Consider the following 23,992-nt stretch of genomic DNA (forward strand, 5'->3'; position numbering starts at 1 on the left):
TTATTATTATTGTTATTTACTTATTTATTTATTACCATTTTATGTGGATAGGAAAATAAAAAATGACACTTTTTGTATATCACAAGCAATAATGATAATGAAAAACAAAGCAAAGAAACAGTAATGTCAATTGTTTTTTTTTTTTTTTTTTTTTTTTTTTTTTATAAAAGTGCTAATTTCCTTCTATTGACTGTCTTAGCTGGTAGCTGGTTTTGAATTCATCCACACCAAGCTTTCTATTGAGTGTTGAATCCGTAACGCCATCACGAAACGGAGGACTGGAATTACTTAGTCTACGATGTGAACATCCATTTTTATGAAAGGACACAATAAGTTAATTTCCTAACCGATATTTTGCAACCAAACAGATTCATTTCATTATACCACCATTTCTAAAATTTCTACGCCAAACACTATTTTTCTTTCTCTATTTTCAATGGAGAGAAAAAGGTCTTAGCAAAAATATTTCTGGACCAGTGCTATGTAACAACTCGATGCGTCATTTATTATCTCCTTACTCGAGTTGGAAGGAAAGCTGGGACATATAATAGGGTACTACTAAACAAACTCTCCCGTTTTTGCTAGGTTGTTCCCGAAACATATTTCGAAATCTCATTAGATCTCTTCACTTCCAGATACAATATAATATCAAAGTACACAAGGAATCTCTGTTGTCGATTCTATGACTGGTTTCCAGTAATACGGTGTGTAGTCCATAGTGGATTGCTTTGTATTATTCATAACCTAAAATACACCTAAAGGGAATGGGTGGGTGGATTTACTAGTTTACATGCCATCGAAAGAAAACCGTTCTGTCTTGAATAAAACACAATGATATACTGTTTTTTGTTGCAGAAATAGTTTACTTCGGTAATAAATTGTAGTCATAAGTTTATCGCGTTTTGGGATACAATAATATTTCGTTTGCATCGCATTTCTGTAATTTTGTGTCGCAAACCACGATGTGATACCACTTTAAAATACTGGTGGACCATTTATCTTGATACGCCCTTGGAACTTTTAAACTAATGGAAAAAATCTACATAAATTTTGTACTGTGCAAATATCGGCAATGGGACATTGTTTACTATACTCTCTAATTCCACAAGGTTAACAGTGTTGCCAACCTAATATAAAGTTTTATTTTTTTTAATGGCACTACGTCTGGTTGTTACACATTTCAAATCTACAGGTGAAATGGGAACTTACAATACCACATCTGTCACGCAGTGTTGCAAACTAAGGACGCTACAATATCACAAATATCGAAAAACGACTGATTTGGAGGGTTCTAGACAGTAAGAACGCAAGTAAGACGGACGCGATAATGCACTTCCAAAGCACCTTATTTTCGAATACTACGATAATCAAATGACGTATTTCGAAGAACTAGAAACGAAGTTACAAGGAATTGAAAATTCGACTTTGTTTTCAAATGGCTTTATTTCGAAGTTTTTTTTTTTTTTTTTTTTTTTTTTTTGATTAGATTAGTGTCACATCGAATTATGTATATGGTTTTCAATAGGCATAAATGGCATAATGCCGTTTAGTACAATTTGATCTCAAACCATTCGGGAGGCAAGAAAAAATGGTAAAATTCAATATATTCCTAAAAATGGCGTATTTGGGGAAGATTTTTAAAATATTTTTTTTATTTACTTTGATTCTATAACAATAATTTTTGGTAGGTATAATTATAATAAGTTCTAGGAATTACATAACTTCAAGCAGTGCTGCAAACTTTACTGGTTTCTAACATATCCCCAGAATAGTTTATGAAATCAAAGTGCTGTAAATGGCACTGTGATCTTCAGATCTATCGAGAGTCATCTATGCAATCGGGGATGAGGTACTTACCTAAGCAGTTTCCTGAAATAAAGACTTTCGAAATTATATATAAGAATACCATTCATTCTAGCTTTAAACTTCTTGCATACAATAAAAACAAATTGTGACCAAAGCATATATTATTTATTATATAATATATGCTTTGCTTACAATTTGTTTTTATTGTATATATATATATATATATATATATATATATATATATAAAGGAACGAAACTTAGACGTAAGAATATCACAAATATTTATATGATTCGTAGTAACTAGCACGTGTGTTTTCCGTGTGCGCATCGTACTTAATTCTATCTCTGTGTGTATACATGTGGTTCCGATTTTGGGATAAACTTTAGCTTATGCATCATATAACCTCGGTTCTGTAAAATGATTTTAACTATTAGCAAATACAAAATCTATTTTACACAATAAAATTATTATACACTGTAATACCAAAAGAAAACACCTCTATAATTACTATCCAGCCATTTAAGGAACCTGAAGTATGTTGTTGTTATTAATAGTCTTACTTTATAAACTTTCCATTTTGAAGTAGGATTATAATTCTGTGAACTTATTTGTTCCAATGACTTTCTTTCTGTTCTTTCGTTTTGTTTGAGCACCTTCTTCAGCAATACAGTCAAAAACTTACTATACCTTCAAAATTTCGTTAATGATCACAAGGACGAAGATTGCAGCTGCAGAAACGGCAACAGTTACTCCATTCGAATTTTGAACGTTGGAAAATACGTCTATATATGTCTGCAAAAGTTTAAAAAAAAAAAAAAAAATATTATATAATATACAATATAACAATTGAGTATCAATATGGTAGTATTTAATTGAGTAGACCATTAATTTTAATGACTACGTAAAGATTTTTGTACTTCATTGAACAGTACAATACAACGGATACATAACTATAGAGATTATTAGTACGAATAATCTTAGAACTAGAGTATCAATTGGTAGTTAGTATAAAAGAGTTATTTGCATATCAAATTAAAACATTGATAGATCTGAAACAGAAAACTCGCTTTTTTATATCACACCACAATTTTAAATTTACTTTGAACCATGTGGATTTTGTGCTGCCGATTTTGTATTACAATTGCTCAACAACTGAGCCTCTATGGCAGGGGTAAAAGTGGATCTGAAAAGGTAGGGGGACGGTAGGTAGCGGCATGACGTCACACCGTTCCCTTGCCTATCTTTGCCCATGGTAATTTCTTAGGAACTGGGGGGACCCGTACATGTTTTTTTCGAGGTAGGAGGGCGGCGTCTTCGTGCGTTCCTCTCACTTTTACCCCTGCTCTATGGTTAAAACAATATACATATTCATTCACTAAGGTCTGTACTACGAGCCAGGATATATCCTAATAGTTCAGCCTAATAGATCTACTGGCATATCATAGGAATAAGCATTGTCCACATTTATAAACAGAGCTTTTTCTTCAGAAGCTAATAACAAGAACATAACTTTATATACAATTGTTGAACTGTCCTTATAGCAATGTGAAATAAATAAAAGATAGAAAATACTCACATAAATGAGTCGGAAAGGTCCATTGTAGCGAGGAATTTGTAGTCCCAAAATTTCTTTTACTTGGGATGTAAAAACATGAAGGGCTGCTCCTGTAGTAAACCCACTCACAAGCGTATCTGAGAGCAATGAACTTGCTACTCCAAGGCGACAAATGAACATCAAAACCTGAAATTTCGTGAACCAAATACTTCTGTGAAAGCAGCATAGTTTTGAACAGAACTTAAATCACATCGGTAGTAATCCTTTTTCGTTGAACAAGAACAGAAAGTTTCTCTGTCTCCTTTTCTCTCCCCTTTGAGCGATTAAATCATTCAAAGTTTTTCTTGGTGTTGGTTACATAGAAAGTTCTTGTACAAAATACAATGTTATGTTAGTTACGTTAGTTTGGTGAGTCCGTAACATATATATGCGTGTGTTGAATACTACCGGAGACAACTAATCTGTTTCACAATTTTAAGAATAAGCAAATACTGTCCTTTAGGAGTCACTGAGAGTTTACCATTATCGTATTAAAGATGCAATGAAATATATACACACGATATTATATATATATGCCAAAATAATCTTTCTTATTTTGTGTGTAAGCATACATCATTTTGACGAATACATAGTGCATATTGATTTACTGAATAGTAAAATAAAGAATGCATACTTGTGCGATGTGTTATACCATTGCTCTATAACTAATACTATTGAGAAGCTACAATGATCTACTTGATAGGCATTTAGCAACTTGAAATGTTATAACAAACTACTTACTTGTCCACATCCCACAGCAAATGACACAACAGTTGCCACTTCAATAGCACTATATTTTGCAAGAGATTGATAATCCGGATCTGGAGTGCTTGTAGGGTCAGATTTTATAGAATCTGAAGGTTTACTGTGTTGAGATACAACTTTTCCCACCATGATGCATACAACAGCAAAAGAGCCTGAAAAGAAACATTCTTCAAATTAGAATCTGTGATGAAAAGTGGAATTATATTTCCAGCAATTGTATTTTCCATAATTCTTGTAGTAATTTCAAGTATAATATTGCACGTAACATACCAATAAGGATTCGTGGTTGATACAATATCTATGTATTTTGTTTCCTCATGTCCTAATAAAAGTTCACTTTACTTATTTCTACTTATGGTTTTCCAGCAAATGTTACAATTTCACTTTATTGAGACTACCCTGGAAAATGCCAAAAATTTCTCCAGAAAACAAATATTATGTAATAACACAGGAAGAAAGCGGACTCTGGACTAAAGTCGAATTCAGATCTCTCGCTTGAATTGCTTCTATGGTTTGGTACTTCATCTCTCCCTCCCATATTGCTTCTTCAAATTACCAGATGACTAATCTGTAGGGGCTGGACAAATAAAGTACCAAAACACAAAGATGTTGTCTATATTGCTGATAACTCAATAGGTTATTTTAAAACAACTCTCATTCATGCAACAGATCGGGGTTTGAATTGCCACCAGTTCAACGGCCGTATTTATATTGTTGTGTATCTTCATTTGCTTCAAAATATAAAGTAGTAATTGTGCAGTGCACTATGTAAGTCGTAACTACCTATTCAATCTATATTTACTTTGTATTAAAATTATTACATTTCACATTTTATAGCAGAAAGAATTCATCATCATTAATTTTCAGCAAACCTCTATTATAAGTACATATTATTTACTTACATTTAGCAGGTTTGTTAATTCCAAGCCAAAACTGTGATGGCCTATTACTAGGAAACCAAAGGTCTCCACTTGACCGAATTTGAAATGGTGGTAGATCTTGGCAATAGTCATTTGAAATATTATGGTGTGCAAAGTTTTGGTTCCCAAACGATTGTACATCAAATTTGGGATTTGGACTTCCAAAAAATAAGTTTAAATGCCTCCTTCGATGGTCAATAAAATGAATGTCAAAGATTTCCACACCATAAAATTATATATGTGTACTAAGCTCATCAAACTCTATCACCATGACAAATCTGGTGAAGTTGAAAAGGATTCTTTCTTTCAAGTGTAAATAGCTTTTTTATTTCTTTTTTCTTTTAATTTGGATTAAGTACAAACTCCAAATTTGATAACCAATAACTCGGGAACCAACGCTTCCACTTGACATTTACAATCTTGGTAGATCTTGACGATCTCAGTAGGTCTATGAAATACTATGGTTTCCGAAGTTTTATTTTATTTTAAAAGAAAGAGATCAAATGAAAATCGAAAATCAAAATAAAGGATACAGCAGCATCATGCAATTATTTAAATTACGATAGCAACAGTCAAGTCATGAATTATAATAAATAAATAAATAAATAAATTGTTTATTTATTTAATTAATTAATTAATAATAATAATAATAATAATAATAATAATAATAATAATAATAATAATAATAATAATAATAATAATAAAGTAGAATGGTTTTCTTAGGGGTTGGTTATCCAGATTGTCAAGATATTTCTGCCATTCATTTAATTTTACAATACCCAAATCAGGGTATGACAATACATATGTAAGAAGAAAATCATAGAATTGGCTCAGTTGAACATTATCTACCTCCATTCATGAATAAAACTCTCGTAAGTCTACATTTAGTTTCAATTATATTGCTAAGAAATGATTCTATTTTGTTGTCAACTGATAAACTAGCTTCAAGAACTTTGTTTTCGACATAGGAAATGTTTCTCAAATAATACAATTGAGTGATTAATAAAACGGAATTAAAATAATTTATATATACGGTCTAAAATATCAATCTACTACCCACTAAACTAGCAATGCCATGATATATAGACGCTGTTATTGCAGTGTATGGAAGCTATGCGCCACCGTGATTTATCAGGATTGGAGGTGATGTAAGGTTTGAAATTGTGATCATTTATGTATACATATGTATGCATGTAACAAGTCAGTGGTATTAATTTCATTGATATATTATCATCTTGGAAAGTTATATTATTAGTAGGAAAATAACATCGGGGTGGATCCTGTGAGCGTAATTACAAAACTCCCGAAATTATATGGAAATTTTGGCCCATAGCATCAAATTTCCGTCGGCATATTTTACATTAGGGAAAAGATAGTTCGAAGCATAAGCTTTTATGGGTGTTCCCCATATATAAACACGACCTGCTGTTGGCAATAGGATGAAAAAGGACACATTGGACCATATCAGGCGTTTCCAATTATAGGTAGATAGGTTTTGCATGTTATCAGCATCATTTTCTTCGCGATAAATCATTGTAAGTGATGAGCAGTGATTTCAAAATTGCAAACTGATCACGAATGATCAGATCGTGCGAATCGTGTCGAACTGAGATTTGTTGTGATAGACTGTTCTAAGTGCTGACTAAGTTCCGCAGTCACTTTTACTGCATTTGCTCTACGGATCTTGGTGACGGAAGTTTTGAATGCTAGGCGATCTCACTCACTGAATCTTCTCTTCCGTTCATTAATACTGTTCATCAATGTTGTTCTGCTAGGATTGGTTGGTTGGAATGGAGTTTCAGGGTCTCTTTCAGCAAGGAGGCTATATGAGACGTGGATCTACAGCTTAACGTGGGATCCGAACCATATGAGTTTCTACCTGGAATCGCACCCGAGCCTCCCATGCCAAAGACGCGTAGACTAACTACATGGCCACTAGGGATCTCTTGTTTCGTCATGAATTCTGTAAACCACCATTATCTTGGACACCGGACTCGTAAGACACCTGAGTCTGGCAATCTTACATATATCTTCTACAACTAACTGCACATCCATAATTTGTACTGTTTCAAACTCAGAAATATCTCTTAATTTGCATTACCACGGTCCGCCCACTTCGTTTTATTCCGCTTGACGTACATCAGATAATCACCTAGCACCACTAACAAAGGTCAGAAGCATCCTCAGTCTTACAGCTTCACATATCTTATGCGTTGCAAACTACAGCAGTTTCCATTAATTTAATAACCATCTGCACATTCAAATACATCATTTCTTTATTTGTAGCTCTGCATTTGGTCATCTACAACATTTCTTTGTATTCCTTCATTTGTGATTTAAAAAAAAAAAAAAAAAATCAGTATATTTTTTCCTTCTAATTTTGTATCTACATAATTATCTTTGAAATACAAGTATTGGGGTGGAACTTTACTGGCTGAATCTCGCCTGCTTTATAGGACTTTCTATTTTATTTTATACCACTTCAATCTACACAAAATTACAGTTTTACACTCGTTGTTTTTAATTCTAAATTAAAATTAATACGTAGTAAGAAAAAATAAATTAAAGATCTTACATATTTACCTATTGCGTTATGTCTTGAAGTTCCTAGAAAACAATAAATAATGCACGGAACGAAAGCCATGTATAAACCAACTATGGGAGAGACTCCTGCCAATGTTGCATATGCCAATCCTGAAATTAAGATATTTTATTTTATTTATCATTTTAGTTTATTACAAATGTGTACATGATATTTTATTATATGAGGCTTTTTTTAAAGTAAGTACAGTTTTGATTTTAAAAAATAAACAAAACAAGTATATTTTAGTAACAATTTTACTGCTACATGAAAGCCTGCACCTTAATCTACTTTTCTGCATAGTTTCCACCTATATTGTAAATTCTTCTTTAGGGTAGAGCTTAAAAATGGTACACAGGAATTTTGGACTTTCCCATTTACCTTTTATTATACAATTCCTCCTATGTACAGTAAAAACTACTAAGTTGTTCTTAGATATTTGGTGATTTGTTGGTGAGATTATAGGAACCCAGAAACCAAGTGTCCTAAGGTCACAGGATTCAAGACTCTTGTGCTCAAGAAGTGTATGTAGATATCTCTTAGAGACCGAACGTCCTAGAGTGGGGGATAAAACTCAAAGATCAGGCGTCTTAGAGAGTGGCGAGATTTTTCCGAGGACCAGGCATCCAAGCAAACAACCTCTCAGAGACCGATTGTCCTAGAGAGTGGTAAGGATACTGCGAGGACCAGGCGTCCAAGAGAGTGGAGGTGACGATCAATCGGTGAAGATTGGTGCCTTCTGCGGTGCTGTGGCTTCTTTTATCCTGAAATGTCGGCTGACTTTATTAATCTTCGTAACTTGAGGATTGTTGACGATATCGTCGTCTTCGTGGTTGTCGTCTGCAATTGTTTACAGTCAGCACGTGGTGTTGGGAGCACGTGTACATCATTACAATATTAAGATACTTATCGTATCGTACAACAAGTTTTTGAATACTATCCTCATAGAAGTCTGCCGCCTGATTTGACAACCATTGCAACATGGCTGTTTTAACTTCATCATCGTTGTTGTGGCACTGACCCCCAGACCATCTTCAAATGCAGGAACATGTGGCAATCACTTAACAGATAACGAAGAAATCGCAAAGCGTATATTCTCTTTCACGTCTTCGTCAAGTTTCTTCAGTGATGATACAGAAGGTCACCCACTTCATGAACATTCCTACAGCCATCTTTAAAGGCTCTAACCCATTTCCATATCATAATATTTCTCCATACACTTCACTAATCTGGCGATGAATTTCATCCGTTTTCACGCCTTTGGCAGTAAAAAAACGAATCTCAGCGTGTACTTCAGTCGACGGGATTCTCAATCGGCGGAGGAATTTTAACTACTCACAAACGTAAACACGGTCCAATGTTCCCGTAATGGCGTCTATAGCTTGCCAGGAGATGTAGGTGCACAGCATGTGAATCCAAGAATTAATGTAAATATTCCTTAATAGTTACGTGCCGATGAAGGTGGCATGTAGCCGTTGAAACGTATACGAGTAAATTAATAAGTAGAGTGCACAAAGTAGAGTTTGATTTTAGTATTTCATTAAAGTAGAACTTAATTATACGTACAAGAAGGATCATAAACTCTTAAAAGAAAATAAAAAGAAAAGAGAAGAAAAACAAAATTGTATCTTTCGTTCTAAACCATTATTGTACTTTATTGGCAAAGTTTCAATTTAAAATAATTTAGAACAATACAGATGTATTTTCACGTAGTTGCACTTAGAAAAACTAAATTGTGTGTGTGAATGGAGGAACATTCTTGCTTACCCAAAGTGTCTTTTATTAATTCAGAATACAATTCTTTTAGGGGCCATGACGACTCTATGGTAGAGCGCTCACCTCTGGTGCATGAGGTCCCTAGTTCAATCCCAGCTCGCACCAAGTAAGCTTTATGATAGGCAAATACCGTGGGGTTTTCTCGTTCGGTCTTACTTTCTTCATTCCACCATTTTCATTCGTTATCATCATTACAGCCTCCCTTAGCGTCCGAGAATAATCAAAGAATAATCTCCCTTAGCGTCAAAGTAAAAAGAAAAAAAAAAATAAGGCATTTTCTTGACAAAGTATTAAATTTAATGTTCTCAGAAAAAGAAAAAGAAAACTTACACATGAATTTCTAACCAAATTTGCCCTTCCCACAACGTTTAAGAAATGAATCATTTTGCTTAAAAATTAGAGAGATAAAAAATTAAATAATCGAAATACATTCAATGTAAAGTGTGACTGCAAAGCAGTAAAAAAGCTAGAGTATGTATGTTGGTATGGACATGTAGAAAGAACGTAAGAAGAACACTTACGTAAGAAGTTTCTACACACGAAAATAACATGAACATGGCTATAAAAGGAAGACAAAGAAACAGATGCCAGAATGAGGCACGAATGGATGTGGAAAGTATGATAATAAGATGGAAAAGGCTCCAGGATAAAGAATGGTGGAATGAAAGAGTTGTTGAAGGGCTCTTGTATACACCAGATCCAGCAGAATACTGGAACTGGGATGATGGCGGAGGATAACAGAAACCCAAAACCACTCCGAACTTAGCTGCTGTTAGTATATATTTGCATATGCATATAAGCGTTCGAAATAATGTACCGTATTTCGGAAATGCTGGCTTCTAGTAGATTTATATTATAATCTTCATTAAAGTAGCCAGTCCTTATTCAAAGTTGGGAGTCGAAAATAAATATGGAAAAATACAAAATAAAGAGCGGACAAATAGACACTGAAAGTTGTTTCTAAAATATCACATACAACTATTACTTAAAACTCATCCTTAGCTCTAAAGACGATACAATGAACACTTAGTTTGTCTGTTTCGATTTAAATTACATTCTTTTTTCGTGTCATTAGTGTAAATACTCATTACATAAGATTCTTTCAGAAAAGTATTCACTATTTTACATTGAGAAAGGCATAATGATCCTCTCATCACACTCTTACTCAGTACTGCTTTATAGCGCTGCTAGTACTCACATGAATATGTTATTCTACGCGTTCTGATTGGTGGCAATGGTTAGCGTCAAAATCTAAATAAGTGGAAACAAACGATTAAGTCCTTCTATTTATTGATCTGTTAAATTTTAAACGCACATAATATACTATTGTTCATTTTCAAATTGATTTAAATTGAAAAATTAATTTCGTGTGTGCAAAAAAAAAAAAAAAAAAAAAAAAAAAAAAAAGGCTAGAGATAGAACATTAAAAAAATAGAAAAAAAATCGGTACTACGTACCCTTGTGTACTCGTAGGAAAAAGCCTTGCTCTTGAGAAATGGTAACGTTATTTAAACTAACTGAACGCAGAAATCAGGAAATTTCTACAAACGTGTCAAGGGGGATTTTACGTTTTTTCTATGCCTTTCCAAACTTCTACTGCACCAAATCAATTTGAACTCCCTTAACATACATCTAGTTTTCCTCTTTTGTTTCGTCCATAGCCATCAATTGCTTAGCTGATTTAAAGAAAGACACAGACTCGTTTAAAGTGACTGGTAATACTATAAGCTACAGTATACAGTCAGTCTACCGAAATGCCAGGAAAGATTTGTAGGGTTGAAAATTTGTCAGCAAATGTTCCAGCCCTAACGCTATTGAAGTGCAGGGATGAAAGTTTTGCTTGTAGGAGATCGTCGTTATAAAATTTCGTTTTCTTTACTTGGAAATCCATCAATCTCATGCGAACAAAACATTATGAAATACAAAATTTACAGTGTAGAAAGTATTTTGTATTTCAGCAGGTTTTGTTTACATGCGGAGAAAACGAAAACTTTGATAACGTAAATCAGTAAATAAGCGTTAGAAGTATTGTCAATCTGGCTGAGAAATGATAATCTTATATTAAATGTTAATAAGTCATATGCCATTGATTTTCTCACACCAGGAACATTTCGATTACCTCTGATCCCTTCATTAATGACAAACGACAAAATATTTAAAATACGGTTCATCTGTAGAATTAACGATTGACTGTAATCTCAGTCTCACTTGAACAAAACACTCGCATATACTTTTATATAAACTTCTTTCTACACTAAGTTGCCTCTCCTATGCAATAAGAACTATAACGAAAAATAAATAAAATAAATAAATGAGTCTAGAAACATCTTAAGGTCTTATATTACGCTATCTAGCACATGTTATTAAAATACGGGATAATTTGGGGTGACAGCAATAATAGTGACATTATTTTTACATTAAAAGAGAAATAATCAGGACTTTATGCTGAAGAAAAACTTCCTTTGCAGCAAAACAATATTAACATACTTCAAAAAAAAAATTCAGAAAGCAAAAAGTAATAATGAAAGAGCGTTGAAAAGCAGAAACAATAAAAAAAGCACTTAAAAGCAGAAAATAATTCATTACTATTATCTATAAACATTTTTTATGTCGAAGCGAAACAAATATATGTCTAATATAAAATTAGTTTCAATGGTAATGTTATGGATCATTAATTTATTTGACTTAAGTACAGACCTCAAAAATTTTACAGATAATAGTAACGTAAATTTTCTGCATTTAAGTGCTTTTTATCATAATTATTTTAGGTTTTCTTAGCATTCTTTTTAAAATTATTTTTGGCTTTTTAAAATTTTTTTATTATTATTTTCTGCTTTTAATGCTCTTTATAAGTCGATTAATATTTTTTCAAAAGGTTTTATTTTCTGGCTTTTAGTGTGTTCTTGAAGTCGGTTATTTTTCTTTAAAGTTTATTTATTTATTTATTTATTTTTCAGTTTTTCGTTACCTCAGTGGTTTAGGTAGACTTACGAAAAAAATGGGCCTACGAAACATGTGAACAAATATTCTTCGATTTTAATCGGTCTACGTGTTAGGGAATTATATGTGAACATACATACAGTATTAAGGCTGTGTATCTAGCACCTGGGATGCGATAGAACTTCTCTATATAATAACATTACATATATCTTTCAAATGTACAGTAGAACTAGAGCTACGATTATTTGAGCACCGACTAACCAAATTCCGGGTTAACTGAAATTGTCTTAAAAAAAAAAAAAAAAAAAAATATCTGAGCGAACGGCTCGCGTGTTAGTGTACAAGCAGAAGCCGAGATGACGCGGCGATTGGTATAAATTAACAAAAATAGGAAGAAAATTCAAAAGAAATCGAGAAGGTTCGAACGCTCGGCCCCCCGGATCACTAGCATAAAGCTCTAACACGCACGAATGTCAAACTGCTCTCGCTGCCATATTTGCAAAATCTAATAATTCCTCCTCTAGCATTTCTCCCTTATAAACCTTCACGCTCTCGCACGTACTAATGGAACAACTCCGCGACCATGTGTACTGCTGTTAATCTTCGAAACTTCAAAATACTATTCCGTGATATTTTTTCTGTGCTTTATTGTTTTACTTTTTAACTCACATTAGAACGAATGAACATGCTGTTATGAACATCGTTATTATATTGTACCTCATTATATTCAATTCCTGTATGTCCCTGGTTGGGATGACAAATATTTAACTGTTCTAGGTTCGGTTCCTGGTTGTCCTTGTTCGTTAGGGAGACAAATATATAACCGTACGGGTTCGACCCATTACTGTCCCTATTCGCCAAGGCAGTCAAATAAATCAGTCCTGGGTTCCAACCTAATGAAAGTCACTTGTTATATCCCGTTTTCTTGTTTAGTCCTTGTGTTGGTTCGGAAATACCAACAAGGCTAACTATATAATCACTGAACAATACGGTTCGGAACACAGAGTTCGCGTCAGAACATTTGGGAAATCGATGCCGAAGGCAGATTTTAATTGTCTCTCTAGTACCGATACAGTTCAATAATGTGAATATTGTTGTGCTGTATAGGCATTAATTTAATCATGCTGAAAATGAAAAACAAATTAAATTCTTTTAGACCTTAAAATATGGATTTAGACCATTACGATTAATACGCTAACATTACTTAGAAAGAATACGTAAAATGTTGATATTGTGACTTTAATTAACGATACTTAAAATTTACTACACTTCCACTACATTTTGATCACACATCGGATTGCACGTTGGCACTTGGATTTAACCAGTTAAATATAATAAAATATTTTACACTTGGCCCAATATTTCGCACTAAAATAGCGGAAGTCGCGGGCTACCAATTGGAGCTTACTGCTTTATTCGCTACTGTTGTATCATTTTCACTGATCATTCACATTCTTTTGGTTGGAGAAAGGATTCCTTGGTGGTTCCCAGGAAAATGTTTAACTGCAGAAGACTGAATTGTCTTTGAATTTCCACTTGTGTTAGGCTGAAATTCTTCTTAGATAGACATACAATTAGCTTTCGAAGATGGTTTTTCTGGGAGCTTCTGTCATGCACCGATTTACATTTTTCTAATTTTAAAATAATACATTTTCCACGATGTATATATTGTAGATAAAAATGTAGATTTACAGAAACTACATAGTACACTTGCAGTTTGTTGCGCTGCTAGTATATTGCACTAGCAATATAAATGTACTAATTTACAGACACTTGGTTGTACGTTGTTTCTCATCTTCGTATTAAAGTCAGACTAACTTGCTTCTTCTGCCAGCCTCTTTGTGCTTCTACTCCAAAGGGAAAATCCTGGTTTTACTCGCAACAGAACCCACTAATGCAAGAGCTATAATTAACACTGATTCTATTCATTGTAATGCACTGCAAAGAAATTTTCTTTATTTTCCGTCATATAAGGAGTTCAGGGCGATTTTTATTGCAACCACTAGCACACACACAAACACATATATATGTACGATTCCAGAGAGAATTCTTAGAAATTTTCTATACGAGGTTTATTTAGGAAGTTAAAAATCTTGCACTGGTTTGTTATGGCATTGCCAATAATGTCATAATGACACCCGCAGAAACGTTTGTTTGTAAAATATTGAAAAAGAAACAGAACCCTGGACACTTTTGTTTTTACAGTTCACTTCACTATTTTCACAAAGTTTCTTCCATTGGTCTTCAAAGGGTTAAGATTTACGAAGTCTTTATATGATGAAAGGAATGTGACGATAAATTATTAAAGTCTATTCGGAAGTACGGATACGGACACGTGAGACATACGAAACGAATTTCGGATTACGGTTGGGCCATAATTGTTAAAGTTTATTAATATATTTTATTATTGTTGTTTTTAGAAAACACTTAAGTGCCAAAATTTCAAAAATATAAACAAAGTTATTACTTTTCTCTCTTCAAGATATTATGTTTAACTATATAAATAACTAATTACTGACATTGTTTTACTACCATACACAAAGATAAATTTTGCTTATAAGTATACTAATTAACTACTGTAATAAATTACTAAAGTAGTGCATTTTATTTTAACTTACATGTACTGGCTTTATATAACTTTGTAGTACATATTTGGCAAAACTGCATAAAATATTTTCTAAGATTTCAAGTATCTCATTAATAATGATACAAATAAGGTACACAACATATTATTCATAAAATACACCATTTAAAGTTTTTAAATACATTACACAAAATATTTAAAGATATTTTCCTGTTTATGAAATAATACTTCATTTTCCTAAGATGAAATATAACTAGGCATAACGTGAGGTCGTCAAGCTCATAACATATTTTATGTTGTGCAGCCTGCATAAAAATTTGAAGAATCCCTAACCCCAATATTTTTACTTTGAAATCGGCGTCCCTACCCACATGCATTTGTGACAACAAGGCTAAGAGAAGCAAGTTAATACGGAAAGAAACAGGAGACCCACATATTTTTTTGAGGTGGGTGTTGCCACCATTCTTTGGCATAAGCTATAACTTTGTTTTCAACAAATATTTAAAAACTTAAATAATAAGCATGTAACTCGTTACTTCTCCTATCTGTTGCATTGCGCGCATAGTAGTTTTACAAAACAGAAAATATATTTGGATTTACCAAATTAACTCAAGCTACCTTTTCTCTAAATATTTTAACTTTATTTCACTTTTCTTATAACCTTATTCAATATAGTTATTTTTTGCACATAGTATATTTTGAAAGTAATATGAGATAATAAATGCTACTAAATTTCTATGTATGTTCTATCGACTGAAAATCCTAATAATATTTAAAATTTACATATATTTTCTCAAAATTATATATAAATATGTTGGAAATATTTACAAAATTATAAGCTTCTATGTTTCAGAAATATTACAAACGTCTATTTTTTACGAAACAAGCAATACGGCTATAGCCAAGGATATTATAAAATAGAGGATCTGCCCTTACAACAAAATCGTGAAGCCATACGTCACAGCTTCGCCACACCTACTCTGCCCACTGCGCGCCACTAAGATCGCAATGTTTCGAGCCAACAATCATGGCGGAAGCGAGAGTAGCCAATCAGACGTATCGGTTTAGACGATGTGTTTTGGCTTCATTGAGTTCATATGATGAAGATACGTATGGGCAGATCCTCTATTTTATAACATTCTTGGCTATAGCAAGGTTTTTGTTTACCCTATACCTACTCGAGGTCTTTTTATAACATTTTTGAAAGGCTTCATTTGCCAATAAAAATTAACACGATTTTATAAGCTATTATGTGGTGTCCACCAATTTTCTTTGCTTTAGAAAAGCTGTAGCTTAACACACAAATTTGTTTTTTTCAATATTTGTGGTGACTATGTTACACTGCAAATTAACTAATTTATTATTGCTTGACTTGCGACTTTTTTCTTTTTCGTGATATTTCTCTATACGTGATCTTTTCGGCGTTTGGATGAACACTAGATTGTTCTTTTTGTTTCATTAGATTTTTCCATTTACCTGTGTGCTTGAGCTTTCTTATTGCATCATAATCAGCTGATGACATACCACTAGAAATTTATGACCGACGTTTAATTTTGCTATTATTTCCATTTTCAAATCGCTTAGACGCATGTGGTTTGCTCACCAAATTATCACATTCTTTCTGAAAAGGTCTGTGATTTTTGTTAACTATATGTGATGCGTGGTCAGTATTTATGAACTGCTGAATTATCACTGTCATTAAGTTTGAAAATATTATCACTTTTTTCGAAAGGATATGGAGAACGTCGAATGTCACTGTGCGACAAAACAGCTTTACATTCACGATTACTTGTTGGCACATTGCTTTGACTACAACATTTATGTTTAAAAGAAAATTTATGAACATACTTTGAAAACTTGTGGAAACAATACAGCATATGTTTAACCCTCTTAAATTTTCGTCTGACTTTACGTATTTTCTTTCTATAGTGCCAGTGCTTTTTACTACAAAAAACTTGCAAGTTATTATATTTCTTTACAGTTTGACCAACAACATTTTCTAACCTACTGAAATTTTCTTGATAGGTTTTTATCTTGTCTTGCCATATTACATAATTACTGTTACTACCATAAAGCCGTTTTCACTATCTTTAAAATTCATAATTTGTGTGCAGATGACTTCTTAGAAAGTGACGCGTCCTATTTGTTTAACTTGCATTTCTTTCTTTCTTTCTTTCTTTCTTTTTTCTTTTTTTTTTTTTAAACTCACAGAGTAAAGAATTATGCCGTCCATGACTTATCTCAACAATAGTTACATCCACGGAAAACAAACACGTTTCGTGAAAGGGGACACATTCTAATTTATTGGTTAACAAGGTGCGAGCATGGGCGGAGTTATGGGGGGCATTGCCCCCCCCCCCCAACTTTTTGACAAAATATAAAAATGCCACATAAGATGGCCACCTACCAAAACCGCCGAGACCGACCAAAGGTCTGACCCCGACTGCCTTCCCCCCCAGCAGACAATTCCTTGCTCCACCTATGGGTGCAAGGGAAGCAATTTTGCTTTAACAAACATAGTACACTACAAAAGTATGTGAAAGTCTTATTCCTGCCTTCTTTTTTAAATAACATATTACTACTTCAGTAAACATCGTCGTAGTGTGGCACGCTCTGCACCGAACAATGTTCCTCGTTCCTTCACAAAAAAATCAGTTGTAAGAACAGCTGGTAGTTGATTAACATATGTTTCTACAGTGGGCGTGGCTAGCACAGCGGTCGGGCAACTAACTTTTTTTTCAACAGCTGGGTTACTTTTTCCAATTTTTTTTCTTTTTCTGCGCTACTCCTAACTACAACAGTAGCATTTAAAGGAGACACAACAAATTCCTTGGTCTTATCTAACTCAACCTTAACGTAACTAACAGCAGAAGTTATTTCTTTTTCTATTTCTACATTTAATCTGCAGTCAGATATTTCCTCAACTTGTTCAAATTTACTGTCAAGAACTTGAATTCTAGCCTGACTAACGATAACAGCTGATGGCTGGGGACTAACAAATTAAGAAATTGTACAGCGATCAATACATTCATTTTCTACTGTATTTACATACGTATTTTGGGCTACTGGAGAATTAACCCATAAAGGATTTCGAACTCAGGTTTAATCCATTCAAGATTACTTTTAACAAATTTTAACTCTAAGCAGTGCCATTTTGCTTCTATAACCATAATGATTTTGAGTACCTTCAACATTACTAGTTTTTGCGGAAGCGTACGCAAATATTACATCAGGTGAATCTACAAATTTAACCCGTTTTGGTGGTACGATTTGACAATTTATCTTCCGGTCATCACTGGAATCCTCGTTACTAGAACATTATGATACTTTAAATGTCGTTTATATATTTTTTCAGGTAACCTTTCTTTCGCTATTCTACAATATCTGAATTTTCGTAATGTACACCTAATCTGCATTTAATTTCTAACAGGGTAACAAATTCTTTTTCGAAAACATACTCATCTTTGATTTCTTGATAATGATCAGATTTACGTATTTCAGACATTTTTGCAACAATTTTATCATCAATTTCTGCTCTGTATTCTATGTTTCTTTCTAAAATATTTTTGCAATTTCTTGCTTGGCTCTTTTTTGAATTTTACAAGTTTCCTTTCCACAGTTAGCTCATTTTTGATTTCAGACAACGTAAATGCTTCTTTTCGATAAGTGAATTGACTTTCTACTATTAGATACTCCATATTTTTCGCATTTCGTACAAAACTGGTATTATTTGTCTACTGACATGATGATTAATTTGCAAATACCGAAACAACAAAATTATATAACATTGAAAAGGGACTACAATTATTCCTAACGAAGGATACAATTAGCATCACCTTTACAGTTTTGCTAAATGTTCCAGTTAGTACGGGCGCCAAATATATAACGGTAGGGGTGATATAGTTAGGTCCACATTAGCTCGGATAATCATGTTATTGTATTATTAAAACTGTTTATTTTCTACATTTCGAAATTTGTCCAAACGTTTACTACTCTTATTAATACTTTATCTGAACACCACTCATTCTATCTTTGGAATTTCTTGTATAAAGTTAAAAACTAATTCAGACCAAAGCATACACTCTTTAATAAATAATATTGTTACAGTTTTGGCAATGTGTCTTTGCCTTCATTAGTCACATATCTGATCTAATTATATTTGACATAATGTGTCTGATGAAGGCAAAGATACTTTGCCGAGACTGTAACAATATTATTTATTAAATAGTGTATGCTTTGGTCTGAATTCGTTTTTTACTTAACACTTTATGTTCATTTTTACTCTTTTTCACTAGGATAATGTTAGAGCGCGATAATTAAAAATTAACTTTCTTCAATTTGAAAGGTGTTTAAATACGGCAGGCCTACATTTGGCAGTACTAATGTGATAGTGAGGTTAATTTTCGAGCTACACAGGTAGGTTTCTTGGATTCTCTCCTCTCTGCAAAGCCACACACGAGAGTTTCGGATTGCTCTGAACACAATGACAACAAGGAAATGTGACTTGCTGCAATATTAAAACTTGTTTTACGCTTGTAAAAATCTTTCTCCATGCAATGTAAGCATTTTCTCTAAGACACCTTATGTATAATTTGAAGCAAATTGTAGCTGAAAATATTCGGAAGTATAAGAAAATTTGTGTCTATGCTACTTGTAATTTGCGTGATTGCTTTATGCGTGTCGTTTGGAATTATATATGATTTAATCTAAAAAAGGAAAATTAAAGTGAAAGTAGTATTGATGCATTATCAGACTCCAGAGTGAAGAGTAAAACTCGTTTTTATTTTAATTGTCGCATCAGATGACAAAATTTGCATATCAAACTGATCAAGTATTTACTCTGTTGAATAGATGGGAAACTGTAAAATAAAGGTCTGGGCGGATGCACACATCTGGACCAATACAGCTTTCTGCGAAAATATATTTTTTATTGATTCCGTGCGGTTCGTGATAATTCATGTTTACAACTAAGAGCATTATCATTCATGTAGTGACCAACTTTGAGAGGTTGAGAATATCTCTGAGCTAAAAAAAAAAAAAAAAAAAAGTTTAAAAAAGTTTGTGACAACCGATAATTGATTCTGTAAATGAATCTGTAAATAACAGTTGAACCAGTTGTCAGATACTTTCTTTTTCTAATTACAAATTGTTACAAACGGAATAGGGGAAACAGATAAACTTCTTTTCGTTCAAAACATGACGCAATTGCTGATTCCTCAGAACCAATGCAATGTCAGTCAGGAAACTGAATGAAATATTATGACAATACATAAAGTTACTTCAATAATTACAGTTTTCTGTGTAGATCAGGTGAAAAATATTTTAATTGTTTACAATTACAATACTTTACCCCTTCCTGACATTTCACTTTTACTAAATGTTTCGAAATCTCTAAACAGCTTTAAATTTACATTTCGTATTCAATTCTGTTCGGTTCAAATCGGATTCACTCATTGGACTTGTTTTCTGTTTGGGTGAAACATTCGTCACCTCAAAGCTAAAGTATTGATTTCTGTCAACGTTCTTTGATTTCTTGATTTTTTTCTAAATGAAAGGCATCTTGTTATCAACATAAATAACCTTTCCTAGGAAGACTATTTAAATCAAAATAAATTGATCAAAAGGTATCCGATTCAGTAATTTCTTGAAAATATGTTTCCAGAACACTTTTTTTTTCATTTTGCACAAAATACTCTTAATTCTTGGTTCACGATATTGAACGATCGAGTTTATATATACAGTGGTCGAAGTGAGACGGTATGTGGCGGTATGCCATACCGCCTCTGATTTTTCAGTGATGAAAGCATACCGTCTGTTTTTTCAGTGATTGAAACATACCGTCACTGGAAAGTAGATGCTAAATACCTTTAATAAATCAATTTCTATATACAGGACCAGTAAGTGACGAGTAGCTTTGCACGTTAAAATATATATATGTAGAAGTAATTCCTAAGTTGACAATAACGACATTTTTCCTACCTTTTGTTTTTTAAAATGTGATGTCTTCAAAGAAGTTCACCTAGTTTATAGTTTGATGCGTCATATTAAATTGTTCCTTTGTTGTGTATGTGTGCGTGTCTTCCTGTCTTGATGCATACAAATGCCATATTTTGAGCATGGACGGATTTTGAAGTTGTCTGCTGTGGGTGCGGATCTTCCGAGTGTTTCAAATACACCACAGTCGAGTGGGGGACCGGGAGTTTTCCCGCAGGAAATTGTTAATATTCTCATTCAGTTTTTGAGCATTTTCGTGTATAATGCTCTATAATACAACATAAGGGGATATTTTTTCATAAAGTTGTTGGATGGGAACAAAGTCTCTCCATATCTCCCTCCCTCCGCATTACTACGGAGAAGGTCTCCAATGGTTTTCAGTCATTGTGTAAATAGATATGCAATTTTTTAGGCAACATACCCTCACTGCATTTCAACATTTAGACAGCCGGTATGTCGAGTCAAAATCGTAATAAAACATACCGCCTCTGCTTTTTTTCCCCATCGAACACTGTATAATATATATAATATAGGGTGGCCCATTTTAATCTATCCACAGAAATATCTCCAAAACGGCTTAACATAAATGTACTGATCAAAAACTAAAATAGGAAATGCCATGGGGCACATCGAATACCATTGTTGCTCTGGCTCCCAAGGTCCGCCCTTCATGGGAGCCCAGGGCCCAACTTTAAAATTTTAAATGAAAACACGGGGCGAGTGATAAATCGTTCGATAGGTCTTTACAAATTAAAAAGCGTTGTCCCAAAAGATTTTGCATATCAGTCACCGCTTTCAAAATGGCCACCAAGATAGTGTGCCTGTATCAGATGAAACGTCCTGTACCACTAATATGAAAATGGTTGGAGATAAATGAAAAGAATAAAACTCGTATAGGAAATCACAGAGGGTATTTGTCATTCCACGGCTCGAGAATGATGCAACAGAGAAAAACATGATTAAAGTAAAAGTGACATAATGCAAAGGAAGAAATCTTACTCTTAGAAAATTATCTCCTCGACCTCCGTCCGTATGTGAAGCGGGAACGAATGGAACAATCTGAGAACCCCACTTTTACTTGCAATAGGTATAGTTTGTCTGAAACATTTGTGTGTACAATTGACTGGTACTGTGGTGAATAAAAATAAGTTGAAATTCGGTTTGAACGGTAACACTCATTTGTATCACAAAGTCATTTGATGGGAAAAAGAAACGACTGAAATCCGAAGCAAAGGTTATAATAACACTTTTCTTGTTTAGAATTTGCAAACATTTTGCTCGCCTCCTTCGCCCCTGAGATTTTAACTCAATGCGTGCAAGATGTTTGGGAGACATCTGCATTAGAATGTACCGTTTCATTACTAAGGATCGCAACTGAAATTACCGCTGAAAGTTGATCGGAATGTAACTGTCGACAAACTCTCAGTGAACCTCATATTCTATCTTCTAAATTTCCCTCGCAGATGGTATTGTGTTAGATTGAAAATGGACATGCATCATACTCCACACATTATAGCTGAGATCGTCCTTGTCTTTCTATTCCACTAAATGAATATCGAGATGATACCTTCTGTACTGCTACGGCCATTGACTTTCCACACCTTTGACCACTAATCCGCGATCTGTGCATTAGACAACTGCACGTCATTAAATGAAGTTATGTCACGTTAATTCTCGTTCCTGCACTTTACGCACGAAAACTGAGCTCCAAGCAAAACCCTCAAACGTTTATCCATCTGAAATATTTACTGTTAAGGAATGAAAATAATTTAAACAGTGTTGTTTGAATTTTAAAAAATAACAATGCACTAATATTTTGTACATAAAAACGTTCGTCAGAAACTCTAATCGAAAAGACATTTTATCTGATGCAGGTACCATGTCTTGGTGGTTATTTTGAAAATGGTGACGCATATGAACAATCTTTTGCCACAGTGTTCTTTAGTTTTTAAAGATCTATCGAACGAAGTATCACTCGCCTCATGCTTCCATTTAAAATGTTGAAGTCGGGCCTTGGGCCCTCATGAAGAGCGGTCCTGGGGGTCACTGCGACAACACCATTCGATGTACCCTGTGGCATTTACTATTTGAGTTTTTGTTCGGTTCATTTATATTCAACTGTTTTTATATTAGTGGGACTGAAAGTTTTATCTGATACAGGCACCATGTCTTGGCGGCTATTTTGAAAATTGTGACCGATATGCAAAATCTTATGCCACAACGCTTTTTAAATGGTAAAGATCTATCGAACGAGGTATCACTCGCCCCATGTTTCTATTTAAAATTTTAAAGTTGGACCCTGGGCTCCCATGAAGGGCGGCCCTGGGAGCTAAAGTGACAACGCTATTCGATGTGTCCCATGGCATTTCCTATTTTAGTTTTTGTTCAGTTCATTTATGTTAAGCCGTTTTCGAGATATTTCCGTGGAAAGATTAAAATGGGCCACCCTATCTATCTATCTATCTATATCTATATATACATATATGTATATATATATATATATATATATATATATATATATATATATATATATATATATATATATATATATATATATGTGTGTGTGTGTGTGTGTGTGTGTGTGTGTGTGTAAATAAAAAATTCCCATCAAATACAACCAATTATAACATATTATTTAATTTCATTAAGGATTTTAGCTAATACATTAAAAATAACAATGTATTTTCTCTATAGCCAATTGTTAAAGTATGCATATTTTCGGTTCAAAACAGGTGTGATTCCCATGTATTTAAAAACATTACACCCAAAGCTATATGTAAGAACATGTGATTCAGAACCATATAAACAGACGACAGATAGATTATGAAGAAAGAACCTAGCGGAATAAGCATGCGAAAACTGCCCTCAAGTATATCTGCACCAAATTTAAAGTATCGATTAGCATTTATGAGAAACACATTTTCAAAAAAATTCAGACCCCAAGCGCTTTTGGAGGGGTCTTAGGAGGGGGAAGGAAAATTGATTTTTTTTTCTCCTGAACGGCTCAACCGATTTGCATGAAAAAAATATG

The 23,992-nt window shown here is 33.5% G+C and overlaps 1 protein-coding gene across 13 annotated transcripts in view; it reads right to left on the minus strand.

The window, feature by feature from the left end:
* Positions 1 to 23,992, minus strand: part of LOC145688238 (prestin-like) — a 342,947-nt gene that overhangs the window by 63,069 nt on the left and 255,886 nt on the right. For all 13 annotated transcript variants that reach the window (XM_081762165.1, XM_081762155.1, XM_081762157.1 and 10 more), the window contains 4 exons: positions 7,670 to 7,780; positions 4,143 to 4,318; positions 3,384 to 3,548; positions 2,495 to 2,599 (listed from right to left, as the gene is read on the minus strand). In XM_081762165.1, coding sequence (XP_081618291.1) covers positions 2,495 to 2,599; positions 3,384 to 3,548; positions 4,143 to 4,318; positions 7,670 to 7,780 — 557 coding nt within the window. The remainder of the gene's footprint in view (positions 1 to 2,494; positions 2,600 to 3,383; positions 3,549 to 4,142; positions 4,319 to 7,669; positions 7,781 to 23,992) is intronic.

Source organism: Thermobia domestica, chromosome 6 (assembly GCF_964235325.1).
Source record: "Thermobia domestica chromosome 6, izTheDome1.hap1.1, whole genome shotgun sequence".
In the NCBI taxonomy this organism is placed as follows: Eukaryota; Metazoa; Arthropoda; class Insecta; order Zygentoma; family Lepismatidae; genus Thermobia; species Thermobia domestica.